Raw genomic sequence first — 15,286 nt, forward strand, 5'->3', positions numbered from 1 at the left:
CTTATTGAGATCAAGTGTAAAAAAAATCTAAGCAAATGAATAAAGGGAAGATGATTAAACAGAAGGATTTGTAGATACAGTAATAAATGACAATCGATTTCAATTATGAATTCATATTTGACCTTGAACTTGACCTTATTATGGCCAAATCATACATCTATGGATAGGGAAAAGGCCCCTATTTCCAATGGCAGGGTTGAATCTGGATTTAGTAATTTCCTTGCGGTTTTACGATAAAAGAGATATAATTAGCATTTTTTCCGATATATTCGTATTTCCGATAAATCGTATAAAACATTGGTAAAAATGAAAATATACTTTGACTACTGTTTTGATAGGGTTATGGTCTTTACTCTTGGGAGGGATGGCTCTGCCCAATTTTAAATTCTATTATTGGGCAGCCAACTTTAGAGCACTACAACATTGGGCAAGGTTTGAAGACACACCTTCATCCCCTGTATGGTTGCTTTTGGAATCCTCTTCTTCCAGCCCTGCCTCACTGGCTGCTCTGGCTCACGCACCTCTACCTTTTCCCACCTCTCCCTACTCTAAAAATATCATTGTCAAATCAACACTCAGGATATGGAATCAGTTCAGACAACATTTTGGTTTACAATCTTTTTCTTTACTAGCTCCAATTACAGCTAACCCTGTTTCCCCCCCCCCCTCTGTGATGGATAGAGCTTTTCTCTCCTGGTCCCCTCTTGGTATTAGAACGTTCAGTGATTTATATATAGAAAATATTTTTGCATCATTTGAACAACTGTCTGACAAGTTTTCTCTTTCGAGGTCACATTTCTTCAGATACTTGCAAGTCCGCAGTTTTGTACGTAATATCAACCCACAGTTCCCCAAACTCCCAGAAGCCACTCCTATTGACACTTTACTAAAGCCTACACTGGTCACAAAGGGTATTATATCTGTCCTGTATGGCTTGATTTCCTCACTCACTCATTTCCTCATTAGAAAAGATCAGGAGGAGATGGGAGGAGGACCTGGGTAAGGACATCACAGAAGACCTGTGGGAGGATATTCTACACCGGGTCCACTCCTCTTCAATTTGTGCCAGGCACGGACTGATCCAATGTAAAATAGTTCACCGTTCACACTTTACTAGTCAGGCTAGCCAAGATCTATGGCAACATTGATCCCACCTGTGACAGATGCCACCGTGCCCCTGCTACACATAGTCACATGTTTTGGTCCTGCCCTTCCCTGCATAACTTTTGGTCTGAAATATTTGAAACTATCTCAAATAGTATTGAGATCCCAATCAGCCCGACTGCCATAACTGCTTGCTTTGGTGTCTCTATCTCCCCTACTACTCTGTCTCTGCCACGATATAAAGCTGACCTGGTGGCATTTGTTACTCTCCTGGCTAGACGTCTCATTTTACTGCATTGGAAGTCACCCACTCCTCCATCTCACTCTGTGTGGCTCAGGGATATTTTGCACTTCCTTAAGATGGAGAAAATAAGGTGTGTCATAAGGGGTTCTACAGCTAGATTTTATAAAACATGGGGTCGTTTCTTTACCTATGTTGGGGAACAAGGTTCAATCGACCCCCCATAAATAATGCTCACTCCTAACCTAGCACAGTCCAGTCGAGTGACCTATCTACAGTACTTGTGCAAATGTAACCGATGTCTACCTTCTTATTTAAAAAAATAAATAAAAAGTGTTCCATTCCTCTATTCCTGCTGTACAGTGCTTGTCCTGAGTGTATATATCTGTTTAATTGACTGTATGTCCGAAACAATATCTATATTTATTTTGTGGTGTACTCTCTTTAGTCTATATATTCAACAGACCTATACTTTGACTACTTATACGTAGGCATGTGCAACATGTATATTAGTTACATTCAACAGACCTATATTTTGTTTATTTATACATAGCTTTGTGCAATAGGTATATTGTTTATCCAACAGACCTATATTTTGACTAACTATATGTACCTTTGTGCAATATGTATATTGTCTACATTCAACAGACCTATATTTTGACTACTTATATGTAGATATGTGCAATACGTCTGGCATATGTGTACAATTTGACCTTGTGCTCATCTCATATTGCAACGAAAAAACTTCAATAAACAAAGTTTTGAAAAAAATAATAATAATAAAAAATAAAAAAACATTAACCCCTTAACATGGGCCCTCATGAGGACGATTCGCGATGCCACTTTGCCGACCTCTAGTGGCTCGGGTGTGCATTTCTTTTAATACAATATAGAATTAAAGCCCTATTTGTTGCCTGTCGATTGCCCTTTCAGGTGACAAAATCCGTTCAGCGGTTCTCGAGTTACATGCCGATATGTGAGGCGTGCCCCAAAGTACGCAAAAGTACACATTACCACCCCCGACTCCAGGGGCTCTAGCTCCGTCAATCATTTGGCGATCTCGAAAATCTTTACACAGGGTTGTAGCCAATGAGTGTGGCTTTCCAATGATATGATAATTGGGGATCTAATACGGTCTCTATTGATCGATTTATAATAAAGAAAAGCTTAAGGCTTATAGGAAACATCTAGCGGGATACGGTGTGCAGCTCTGGTGTTATAGAGCAGGGGTTTCAAAACTTTTCAGGCCGCGACCCCCAAATAACGGTGTCAGAGAGCCGCGACCCCCACTATTATAGGAGGTAAAAATAATAAATGTATGGTTGAAACATGCACACGTTCAAATGCACACATACTAATAGGCATTGGAGGCTTTTAACCAGGGCCGGACTGGGGAAATCATTCAGGCCAGGAAATATAGTGCAAAATATAGCCCCAGTCAGGCCACTTTTTAAGCAGGGGGTCTGTGGGTCCCCCACCAGGACATTTCTTGTTACAAAGACTTCATTTCCTGCATTCTGGTGCAGGAATTTTTTTATTTGTACCCTTTAAATGCCAGTGTTTGTGATGGCATCACACATTATTGTTAAAAAACAGGCTAGCATATGTATGATTAGCAACAACACTGATTTTGATGGATTTTCTGTTTTTTTGTAATGTCAGATTGAAAATACAATCTTTTATTAAACTTCAGCCCTGATCATAACAACACATTAATTTTATAATTCTAAACCTTTAAATGCCAGTGTGTGATGGCATATATTTGCAATATATCAAATGCAAAGTAGATTTTTCTGGGGGGGGATTATTACAGGCTAGCATGTGTCAATGATTAGCAACAACAGTTTTTTGTAAGGGTCCCGCCTCCACCAATCACATGCGGCTCCCTTTGTAGTGTGAGCAAGAGAGAGAGAGATAGTGCTCCAACTTGTGTGAGTTACAGTGATCTCCTGGTTGTTCCCCACCTAGGTTATCTAACTATTGCGCTGCTGCAACTAGAAACACTGGCCAGGCCTGCTTCTAAGTTCAGTGGCCTGACTGCATAAAAAAAATGCAGCGACCCCCCCCCCCCCCGCGTCGGCTCGCAACCCCCACTTTGGGAACCCCCCCCGAGTACCCTCATCAAGAAGAACCAGTCAACACCACGGAGTAAGTAGTTGGTTTAGATTTTTTCCTTTAATGACAATTATGACATCATGACAAATTAAATACAAAGCAAAGAGTGTGGCTGCAGTCAGACTAGGTCTCGGTAAGGTGTTCTCGAAGTGTTGATAGGGAGTAAAAAGTAAGGCCTGGACAATGTCCCATATGACCAATGGACTGGACTGCCAACTACCTGCCTCCCACCAAAGGTATCGAACGTGGCCAGACCCAAAGACATCACAGAAATCTGGACATTCAACCCTTTGGAGCTTAGAGCAGAGTGCTGTATTTTAATCACATGTGCAACAAGCGGATATTCTGTTCCTGTATGACCCGGTGGCAGATCTTTCTCTGCAGGTGTAATATCCCCTATGATATCATTGTCCAGTCCTCCTCTTTTCACTCCTAGTAGACCCACCCTGCCCTCCTGCAAGCAGTGAAGTTGCCCACGGGCACTGATCCCAGTGAAGATGTCCCTCCCCCACGTCCAAGCATTAATCATTAGTGGAAGAAAACACAAAACTGCCCCCAAACTCCCCTCCCCCCACCCCTCCCCTAAAGCTACTTCAACAAGACCGTGGGCTGAATCTCCATCAGGACCCCAGGAAGACTAGAGGCTCTTTCATGCGTCTCTAATGGGGATCCTTTAATAAACATAAACATGTCCCCTCTCCTCCTCCTCAGGACTTTCCTTCGCCTCCCGACTCCTCCTCATCATCATCAGGGCTTTCCTTTGTCTCTCAAACACTGCATTGACAGACACAGATAAGCTGTGTCTCTTATATCTTTGTGGCTTTGTATTCTCTGCCATGTTTAAGACAACCATCTGAAGGCCACTTCTGTCATTAGGTTAAAGTTAAAGGTGCTATAGATAACATTTTATGTAGAGTAGAGTTATGCAAGAACTTTTAGAAATGCATGGAACAAAGGTATTGCTTCCACCCCCAAAATGAATGTTGTTGTTTACATATATCCCCTCCCTACTTCCCATTTCCTACATTCTCTGATTGGCTAAATGATGTGCTGGTGCTCTAGTAGTGCAACATCTAGTGGATGAATGTTATCTATAGCAACTTAAATTTTTTTAATGAGATTTATATAACCTACATTCTTGTTTCGAACATGGATATATCATATTTATATATACATTTGACCATTTCTTCTTAAAAAGGATTATGTCTCGACGTTTTTTTGGTTCGTTTTTGTATTTCCTTCACTCAAAAGCCCTAGTTTGAAAGGAGTGTTAACATCAATACATAGCATGGCATAGCAGTGATCCAATTGGCTGTGTATTTTAACTGTTTGACAGTTGATTGGCTGAATTCAGCATGATGCTGCATGTGGTACAGTATGTGACATTGCTGGAGAACCCTGCAGTACCACATGAACCACAAGGCGGGGCGTCCTTTCTTTCCCCACAGTTGTAGAGGTAATATCCCAAGATGAGCTGGGTTATGAAACTTGGATTTCATAACCATCCATTTAAAGAAAACAGTTAAGGTAATTGTCTTTAGCAGGGAAGACATTTCCCCCCAGCTTTTTGTGCCTGCGTAAATCCAGGATTTGAGCGAAGCCATTTTGTGCCTGTGTACATCCAGGGTTTGAGCGAAGCCATTTTGTGCCTGTGTACATCCAGGGTTTGAGCGAAACCATTTCGTACCTGTGTACATCCAGGGTTTGAGTGAAGTAAAGGGGAAAAAGTCAAGAGGGAAGGAAATAATCATTCACTTCATTAAATCCTTATTTCTACTACGAGCCAGGATCTCAAAGCGATGGCTGGCAGACATGCTGCTAAGCCCAGCAGCAGTAACATGCTATCATTACCCCAGGCCCCAGACCTGGGAGGGTTTAAGAACACAATTAGGAGAGATTCAGACCCTGTATTTCATTAAATTCCATTACAATCCTTCGACAAAAGAGAAGAAAGAAAAAACAAATAAAAAATGCAAATAAAAACGTCTACCGACTGGCCTTCATTACTCAAAGTGTGTATTACTATTAATCAAATATATATACCGGTACACAGATCATCATGACTAACAGGCTCCTTGCTTCAAGTGCGAATTTATTCTCACTCTCCCTCTCTCCCTCTCCTGGTCTATAACCAATTCCCCCGTCTCTGTTTAAACCTCGCCAAGTGCCAGAATATTATGTCCTGAAGCCACTCAGCACCAAGATGACTTCTGTTCCACAAGTCAATTAAATTACATGTAAACCCATCGTAAATCAATAGAATTAAATCCATATCATTGAATATATTGTGAATCAAAATCATTTAACCATTGTAAATCACTAGATTTAAATCCACTGTAAACCAATGGAAATACATCCATTATAAATTGGTACAATTAAGTCCATTGTAAATAAATAGAATTAAGTCCACTGTAAGCCAATGGAACATAGGTGACCTTATTGCGATGAAACGTTTGGGGAAACCCTGCCTTTTAATTACCCTAAAATTCAGGTGTTCAGCTGTGGTTCTGGTGTTTAAAATCATGCCGGGTTTTTACAAATGCATCGTAGCACTGAGACTATCTTTGTTTAAAACCTAGAGACCTTAGCGCTCGGGTGCCTTTGGCCACAAGCCTCTATACCAAGCCTCCATACCAAGCCTCCATACCAAGCCTCTATACCAAGCCTCTATACCAAGCCTCCATACCAAGCCTTTATACCAAGCCTCCATACCAAGCCTCCATACCAAGCCTTTATACCAAGCCTCTATACCAAGCCTCCATACCAAGCCTTTATACCGTACGTCATCTCCGTGGCTTTCTAATCATCATATCTCTCTTTGCATATTAAAAGTCTGCACAGTGCAGCTAGCTACAATAAAGGCGGTTTTACAATACAAGATATTGACCAGATTCATCAGGGATCACATCAGAACAGAGTAAGGTGAGAAATAAATAAAAGAGAAGAAATAAAGAAAGAACCGGGAGGTAAAGAAGAGACAGAAGAAGATGGTGGCTCTCTCGACTCGGGTTGTATTGTGGTGATGGTACTGGGCAACTCACTGGTGTGAATGTGTGGTGGTACTGGGCAGCTCACTGGTGTGAATGTGTGGAACTGTATGAGTATTGAAGCAGCATGTGGTTCCCATAGAACCACATCTGAAAGTACAGTCAGTCATGATTAGAACCACATCTGAAAGTACAGTCAGTCATGATTAGAACCACGTCTGAAAGTACAGTCAGTCATGATTAGAACCACGTCTAAAAGTACAGTCAGTCATGATTAGAACCACGTCTGAAAGTACAGTCAGTCATGATTAGAACCACGTCTGAAAGTACAGTCAGTCATGATTAGAACCACGTCTGAAAGTACAGTCAGTCATGATTAGAACCACGTCTGAAAGTACAGTCAGTCATGATTAGAACCACGTCTGAAAGTACAGTCAGTCATGATTAGAACCACGTCTAAAAGTACAGTCAGTCATGCTTAGAGCCACGTTTGAAAGTACAGTCAGTCATGATTAGAACCACGTCTGAAAGTACAGTCAGTCATTCATGATTAGAACCACGTCTGAAAGTACAGTCAGTCATGATTAGAACCACATCTGTCAGAACACTGGTGAGACATGTATCCCGTCAGATGCAAAGCTGGGTTACTATTTAAGATTCATCGCTGGTCGTGGCTCATCATCGATGATGATGCTCTCAACACAGCTGACACCATCTCTCTCTCTCTCTCTCTCTCTCTCTGTGCGCTTAACAACCTACAGGCCCTACCTTTCCAGACGTGTAGAAACCCTGTAGAAGGTGGCGCTACCTCACCCTTCAGCGGTGGAGTCTGTGATTGTCTGTCTGTGCGTCTGCCTGTCTGTGTCTGTCCGTGTGTCTGTCTGCCTGTCTGCTTGCCTGCCTGTGTGTGTGTCTGTCTGTGTCTATGGTTAGAGGGGACTGAAGACGGTCTATTCATTCTCTTCTTTAAGTTTAAACTGTAAGAATGACTGGGTGTGGGTTCATTGAGCTGGCTGTGTGTGTGTGTGTGTGTGTGTGTGTGTGTGTGTGTGTGTGTGTGTGTGTGTTTTAGGGCTTGGCAGTGCACTCTGAGGTGCAGGCAGAGAGAGCGGCTGTAGAGGCAAGAGAACCACAGAATGAGAAGAAGAGGAGGAGGAGGAGGAGGAGGAGGAGGAGGAGGAGGAGGAGGGGGAGAGAGGCTATAAGATGGCACAGTCAGATTCTTTCTCTCTTCTTCTTGCTCCTCCTTGCTGACCTGACGCCTGACCTCTGACCTGGAAGCAAAAAAAAAGAGGGGAGTGTTACACTTTGTTACTAATATAACTAACTAACTGTTGTACTAGTGTTTGCTGTAGTACGTGTTACTATATACGTAACTGTTGTAGTGTTTGCTGTGGTTGTTGTGGTACTTGTTACTATATAACTGTTGTAGTGTTTGCTGTAGTATTTGTTACTATATACCTGTTGTGATGTTTGCTGTAGTACTTGTTACTATATACGTAACTGTTGTAGTGTTTGCTGTGGTATGTATTACTATATAACTGTTGTAGTGTTTGCTGTAGTACTTGTTACTATATACCTGTTGTAGTGTTTGCTGTAGTACTTGTTACTATATAACTGTTGTAGTGTTTGCTGTAGTACTTGTTACTATATAACTGTTGTAGTGTTTGCTGTAGTACTTGTTACTATATAACTGTTGTAGTGTTTGCTGTAGTACTTGTTACTATATAACTGTTGTAGTGTTTGCTGTAGTACTTGTTACTATATACCTGTTGTAGTGTTTGCTGTAGTACTTGTTACTATATAACTGTTGTAGTGTTTGCTGTAGTACTTGTTACTATATAACTGTTGTAGTGTTTGCTGTAGTACTTGTTACTATATAACTGTTGTAGTGTTTGCTGTAGTACTTGTTACTATATACCTGTTGTAGTGTTTGCTGTAGTACTTGTTACTATATAACTGTTGTAGTGTTTGCTGTAGTACTTGTTACTATATAACTGTTGTGGTGTTTGCTGTAGTACTTGTTACTATATAACTGTTGTGGTGTTTGCTGTAGTACTTGTTACTATATAACTGTTGTAGTGTTTGCTGTAGTACTTGTTACTATATAACTGTTGTGGTGCTTGCTACTGCATACTTGTTGTGGGGCTTGCTGTGGTCCCGGTTGTTGTTGTTGCTGTTCTTGCTGACCTTCTTGTTGCTGTTCTTGCTGTTGTTGCTGCTGCTGTTGGTATTCCTCCTGTTGGAGCTGTCTGGCTAACTCCAGGTCGCTGAGAGGACCTGGTGGAGCCCCCTGCTGCTGCTGCAAGGACATGGCTACCAGGTAGTCCTGAAACACACACAGACAGTTAAGACAAGATACACAGATATACAGATACACAGACAGTCAGATACACAGACAGACAGATACACCGATTAGTCTGACTCACAGGATGTTGATGGTGCATACAAGCCTCCCATTGGCCGACTATTTCAATCTGAATCCTCCCCTTCCACTCACTTTTTATTATCATGTTTAACTCAATCAGCGCCGGACCCGATGATAGTCGGGTTAACTCGCCAACCGTTCAGCGCCAGATCCGAGTATAGTCAGGTTTTCATCATTTTCTTTTATTCGATATTTCCATTCATTACAGGCACACAGACATCTGGGTTAACATGGGGAATCATCCTGAGAATGCCAAATTGCAATACCGGCCGCAACCACCCAGGTGGCAGTATCGAGCACCCTTTTAAACATTATATCCTTGCCTGTGCATCGATCAAAAGTATCCGGTCGGATTTCTATTGGTCGGGCAAGGGGGGGCGGTTAGAACGGTCGGATTGAGAAGCGTGAATTGCTCCCGGTGCATGATGCGTGGCGGATTATGTTGGCAACTTCAATCCTGCTGTGATCCAACCATGATTTCACTTCGATCACAATATATGTGTGTAACGTTACTCCACAACGTGTGCCGTTGGTGACGATCAAAGCATCAAAAAACTACTCCCCCCCACCCTTTCATGCATTCATGATGAAACATAATACCGATAATATAGATGCGATTTTGAAATAGTCGCGTGTACAGGCGAGAAACGGCAACATGTTTAGTGAATTGCACATATTGCTGCATAGCGTCGTTTTCTGGGATTAGACAGGATTACTCTAAAACTAGTCATATTCACCACAGTATAAAACGGGAATGTATGGATGAAAAAATTATTTCGTTAACACATATTGAACTATATAGTCGATGTGAAATGGGCCATAGTATTGTATCCATAGCTATAATATAGAATATAGTTATAGCTCTACAAACAAGGTGACGCACTCCTATCTTTTAAAGCGTGGCCTTGCTATGACGGGCTCCGTCTATTAGCTGGCGATGAATGAGTTAAGTGGCGCTAAGACAAGTCCGTTGGTAAATGAGACCCACTGTCTCTAGGATTATCAACAACAACATTATCAACAACAACACTGTCTCTAGGATTATCAACAACAACAAGTCTTTGTGCAGCAAGCTACTCTCATGAGTGCACCAAGTGGTGACCTGGTACTCCCTCGACCAAGGACTAATAATTTTAAATCCACAGTGCGCTATAAGCCATATTCAACAAGCTACCAGTCTCCAGAAGGCAGGTAAAGAATACATAGGGCTCATATTTTGATATTTTTTTCACTATTTGGGCAATTTTACACAATTCCTGTGAGTCTATGGAACACATCTGTAAGTTTTTTCTCAATAAAATTCATTGTTATGTATTTTTAATCAAGTACTTTGGTGCACCACTTTCTGCCCTTGCAAAGTCCAAGCTGTTTTTGGCTGGGCTCCGCCCATACTCGCAATGCGCTTTGAGTGACAGTCACCCACCTGCACTGGCAGATACCTTTGGTGGGGGGGGGGGGGGGGGAGGGAGAGAGAGAGAGAGAGAGAGAGAGAGAGAGAGAGAGAGAGAGAGAGAGAGAGAGAGAGAGAGAGAGAGAGAGAGAGAGAGAGAGAGAGAGAGAGAGAGAGAGAGAGAGAGAGTTTTTATGTGTCTGTGTGTGTGTGCTGACTGAACTTTTTTCAAGCCAAGTCATATTCTTATTTTAACCTCCACTATATATTTTTATTTAATAGCATTAGCGTTTTTAAGGGAACTAGATCATTTTAAACATCTTTTCTATTTCCAGTTTGCTTTTATGTAATATCAATGCTGTTTTCAATTCATTAAATGAAACTGATTGCAAGGGTTGACTGACTTTGTCATACAAATAAACAAATCTACATACTGTAACTTTTCAGTATTGTGTATAGTTCAAATTATGTATCGTCTATAGTTCAAATTCAGTATTGTGTATAGTTCAAATTCAGTATTGTGTAGAGTTCAAATTCAGTATTGTGTATAGTTCAAATTATGTATTGTCTATAGTTCAAATTATGTATTGTGTATAGTTCAAATTATGCAGGGCTCGAAATTAACATTTTTACTTGGTAGCACTGGTGCTCCCAACTTCAAAAAGTTGGGAGCACCAGCAAAAACGTAGGAGCACCCACCAAAATGTAAGGAGCACCAACAATATATATGTAATATATTTTTTTTTATTGATTAAAAAACGACAATATAACAGTACTGTAATGCAGTAAAACAGTGAAAGTAGCCTTAAACTATAGTATAGTGTAGACCTAGTAGTGTAGCCTATAGTGTAACTAGGGATGTGCCGGTATGACATTTTGAGGGTACGATAACCTTGGGCAAAAATACCACGGTTTCACGGTATTCGGTACATAAAAAAATCCCCCATTGAACAAAGCGTATTAGAGTGCACAATAAGCTTTTCTGTAAGTGTTATTTATGAATATGTGAAGACTGTCTGTATTACACACAGAGGGAACTGTCTGACCACTTTAAAACTAAGTACAGAATATAAAATACTTCCAAATGAACTTTCATGATTATGAATATGTAGGCTAAATGTCAAAAGGGCATTTTGCTAGAGCGGTCAGGTGGCGTAGCGGAGATTGCGTTCGTCACCAACACCGGAGACGCTGGATTCGCCTGTTCGAATCCAGCTCACAGCTCCGGCGTTGTCACCAGCTTGGCTGGCCGTTCACACTAATACAATTGGCTGTATTAGAGGGTGGGAAAGCTGGCGGGGTGGGTCCGGGTCGTTGTAAACAGCGACTCCTACAGTTCGGTCGGGGCACCTGCTCAGCGCAGATAGGGGGTAGTGTTATCCTTCCACACGTTACACCCTCTCAGTGAGAGTCCGCGCTGCCAGGTGAAAAAAAGCGGTTGATTGGCTAGACGTGTGTCGGAGGAAGCACGTGATAGCCTCCACTCTCCCAGATCGACTGTGGGGGGTAAGTGCGCAGCGAGGGGATTGGGAATTGGCATAACGACTAACATTGGGATGGGAGAAAATCGGAGGAAAAAGGAGGGGGGAAAAGATCAATAAAAAAAAATTAAAAAAGGGCATTTTGCTAATGTAATCTACTTGCAAAGATGTGTTATAATATAGCCTAGTACTATTCTTACTATATTAAACTTTGGATTAATCTTTTGTGGTGGCTCAACATTATTCACACATGGAACTATGTGTTGGGGATAATGGTTCCGCATGGACCATATTGTTTGTTACATTGCTGTCGGCAAACTAGCTCAGAGTGTCAACAGTGTTGATGTTGAGATGATGTTAGCTGCTAGCAGGCTACCCGAATCCACAACAGCCAGGCAGCCAACCGTACAAAATACAGTCTCAGCCAATCACATCGATTTGTACAGTTAGTTAGCTCCACTCCATTGCGAATTAAAAGTTAGCCAGCCAGCGCAGACCGTATTAGCTAGCTACAGTTGCTAGGTAGCTAACGTTAGCCAGCCGAAGATCGGTAGCTAGCTAACGTTAGCCACAGCTGCAAAAACGAATTTCAATTATGTTATGAGCTATCAGCTAGCCAGCTAGATAACGTTAGACAACGCCTCGTGTATTAAACTAAAGTGAATACCGTACTTTTCGCACTATAAGCCGCACCTGACTATAAGCCACAGCAGCTAAATTGAATGATGTGTACATATATAAGCCGCACTGGACTATAAGCCGCAGGTGTTTTAATGTTTAATTACCATATGTAATTAGCATTGGGACACAATACTGTCGGACAAATAACAAGAATTAACTCATTTACAAGTTGTATTAAGCTTAGCAAATAAGGGAACAGATAAATAACATTTCAATGCATTCAAAAAAGCAAAATTTAGATTTTTACATTTTCGGGTTTGGTCACGTCGAGTCACATATAAGCCGCACCATTATATAAGCCGCAGGGTCGAAAAATTGGGGAAAAAGCCGCGGCTTATAGTCCGAAAAGTACGGTAGTTTACTGGGCCATTGTTTAATGCTTCAGTGGTGTTAAAAGAGGACCTGCACGCTTGCTATCTTCGGTGCGAAAGAGACGGGTCTGTGAGGGGGAGGGGGAGGGCACTGCGAGCAGCGTGTGTGTGCGTCAAGCTCACGTTTGATTGGTTAGAATGGTCAAAATGCCCTTTTTCATGATATTTGGCTCAATTTAGTTTCAATCTGTATGCATCTACAAATCATATTATACCAGGTTAAAATCCGTCACGACTCCGAATCAAATTGACGGATATCCATCTCAAGACGGAACGCTTTAATGCCTGAGTGTATATGGAGAGGTGGTTGGTGTTTGTGTAGTCTGATGTTGGGTATAGTTCTACCGATCCTCAATTTTTATTTATTTAGTTATTTGTGTAAGCCTGGGGGGTATTCAGGATGGCGTGGAATTGGGGAGCAGGGGTGATGGGTGGGGTACTTACTGGAGTGTAGCAATATGATTTCATGTAATCATTTCTTGTGAAGTTTTGATGAAATTAAGGAATAATTATTTGATGAATGCATCTACTGTATCGGCACCCCTTTTTAATAAAAAAAACAACAATTTTATGTTTTTATTTAATTACATTTTTTGTACAGTATGTTGAATATACATTTTTGATTTCCTTTATGCCTTAGATTTTTTTTCCTGCTCATTTTAAGATCTCTCGCTCACTCACTCACAGTAAGAGACAGACAGACAGACAGACATGGTTTGTATCATATTGTGATATAGATCTCGAGGTTAAAAGCTTATAGCCCTCTCCCCACCTGGTCTATCTGCCTCTGCTGCTCCTGCGCTGTGGGCAGCAGGGCGGCGTCGGGCTGTGCCAGGCCTAGCGCCCCCCGCTGGGGAGGGTGGCACAGCCGGAAGTCGGAGTCGCAGAAGTTCCCGTCTCCCTCCACATTATGCAGAGACTCCCACACCAAGCCCTCCTCCTGCAGGAAGCCCTGGTCCGTCACCAGGAGATACAGGTGACCCTGGAGGAGGCGAGCAGAGGAACACGTGTTAGTGTGGGTCTGTCACCAGGAGATACAGGTGACCCTGGAGGAGGCGAGCAGAGGAACATGTGTTAGTGTGGGTCTGTCACCAGGAGATACAGGTGACCCTGGAGGAGGCGAGCAGAGGAACACATGTTAGTGTGGGTCTGTCACCAGGAGATACAGGTGACCCTGGAGGAGGCGAGCAGAGGAACATGTGTTAGTGTGGGTCTGTCACCAGGAGATACAGGTGACCCTGGAGGAGGCGAGCAGAGGAACACGTGTTAGTGTGGGTCTGTCACCAGGAGATACAGGTGACCCTGGAGGAGGCGAGCAGAGGAACACGTGTTAGTGTGGGTCCGTCACCAGGAGATACAGGTGACCCTGGAGGAGGCGAGCAGAGTTTTGATTGATTGAAAACTTTATTAACAGATTGCAGAATGGGTACAGTACAGTACAGCTCAATACATACAATTGTTAAGGGGATGCAGACCAGAGAAAGACTTTCGTCTTGTTTACATCAGGGTCCCCCATTTTCAATTCATCATAACATATATGACATACATGACATACAGATAGACAGTACTGCTACATCTATACATTTATGACATACCAGATTTGCAAATACAGTACTGTTTGTGATACAAAAAGAGTCCAGAAAAAAAAGTATATACATTTGACGTAGAAACTGTACATTGGATTGGGTAGGTGGGGGGGGGGGGACTGTACATTGGAGGTGGTTGGGTGGGTGGGTGGGGGGGAGGTTGGGTAGGAGTGGGGGGGGTGGGGTACACTATACAACTGTACAAACAAAACTGTACATTGGAATATTGACAAGACCATACTTGGTAATTTACTGTACATTGGAGGGGGTTGTGTTCGGACATTTACAGTGGCCAGTTTCGAATTGCAGTCTCCCGTAGGTGTTTTTTGAGTGTGTTTTTGAAAGTGGGTAGTGATTCACATTCCTTTACAGCTTTGGGTAGGGCGTTCCACATTGATGTGGCATAATTGCGAAACGTGTTTAGTCCCTTGTTTGAGCCGAATCTGGGTTTAACATGATTTGTGGAGCTCCCTCTGGTGTTGTGATCGTGGTATTCACTGACCTTTGGGAAGTATTTTGACATGTACATGGGTACCTTGGTCGTGTAGTGTATCTTGTAGACCAGGCCCATTGCAAGTTGCTGTACTCTGTCGTCTACTCTAAGCCATCCTAGGTTGTCAAAGTGGGCAGGGGTGAGGTGGGTTCTAGGAGTAAGGTCAAGCAGTAGTCTGACCAGTTTGTTTTGAGATGTTTGTAATTTAGTTTTTAGCGCCTTTGAGGTGCTTTGGTACCATGAGGTACAAGCATAGTCGTAGTACCCTTGAATGAGTGCTCCTGCCAGAGTCTTCAGGGTATTCCTGTTTACCAGTGAGGAGATCCGGTACAAGAATCGAGTTCGTTGGTTGACTTTTTTTATTACATTGGATGCCATTTTGTCACAGGAAAGATTTGCCTCTAGGATG

The 15,286-nt window shown here is 42.3% G+C and overlaps 1 protein-coding gene across 1 annotated transcript in view; it reads right to left on the minus strand.

The window, feature by feature from the left end:
• Positions 1-4,052: 4,052 nt before the first annotated feature.
• mindy1 (MINDY lysine 48 deubiquitinase 1) overlaps positions 4,053-15,286 on the minus strand; it is a 45,478-nt gene continuing 34,244 nt past the window's right edge. The window contains exons 9-11 of the mRNA XM_084313069.1: positions 13,571-13,780; positions 8,585-8,776; positions 4,053-7,721 (exon numbers count right to left, since the gene is read on the minus strand). Of these exons, the coding sequence (XP_084169195.1) occupies positions 7,647-7,721; positions 8,585-8,776; positions 13,571-13,780 (477 nt within the window). The 3' untranslated portion in view covers positions 4,053-7,646. The remainder of the gene's footprint in view (positions 7,722-8,584; positions 8,777-13,570; positions 13,781-15,286) is intronic.

This window comes from Notolepis coatsorum (assembly GCF_963971535.1).
Source record: "Notolepis coatsorum genome assembly, chromosome: 4".
Classification (NCBI taxonomy): Eukaryota; Metazoa; Chordata; class Actinopteri; order Aulopiformes; family Paralepididae; genus Notolepis; species Notolepis coatsorum.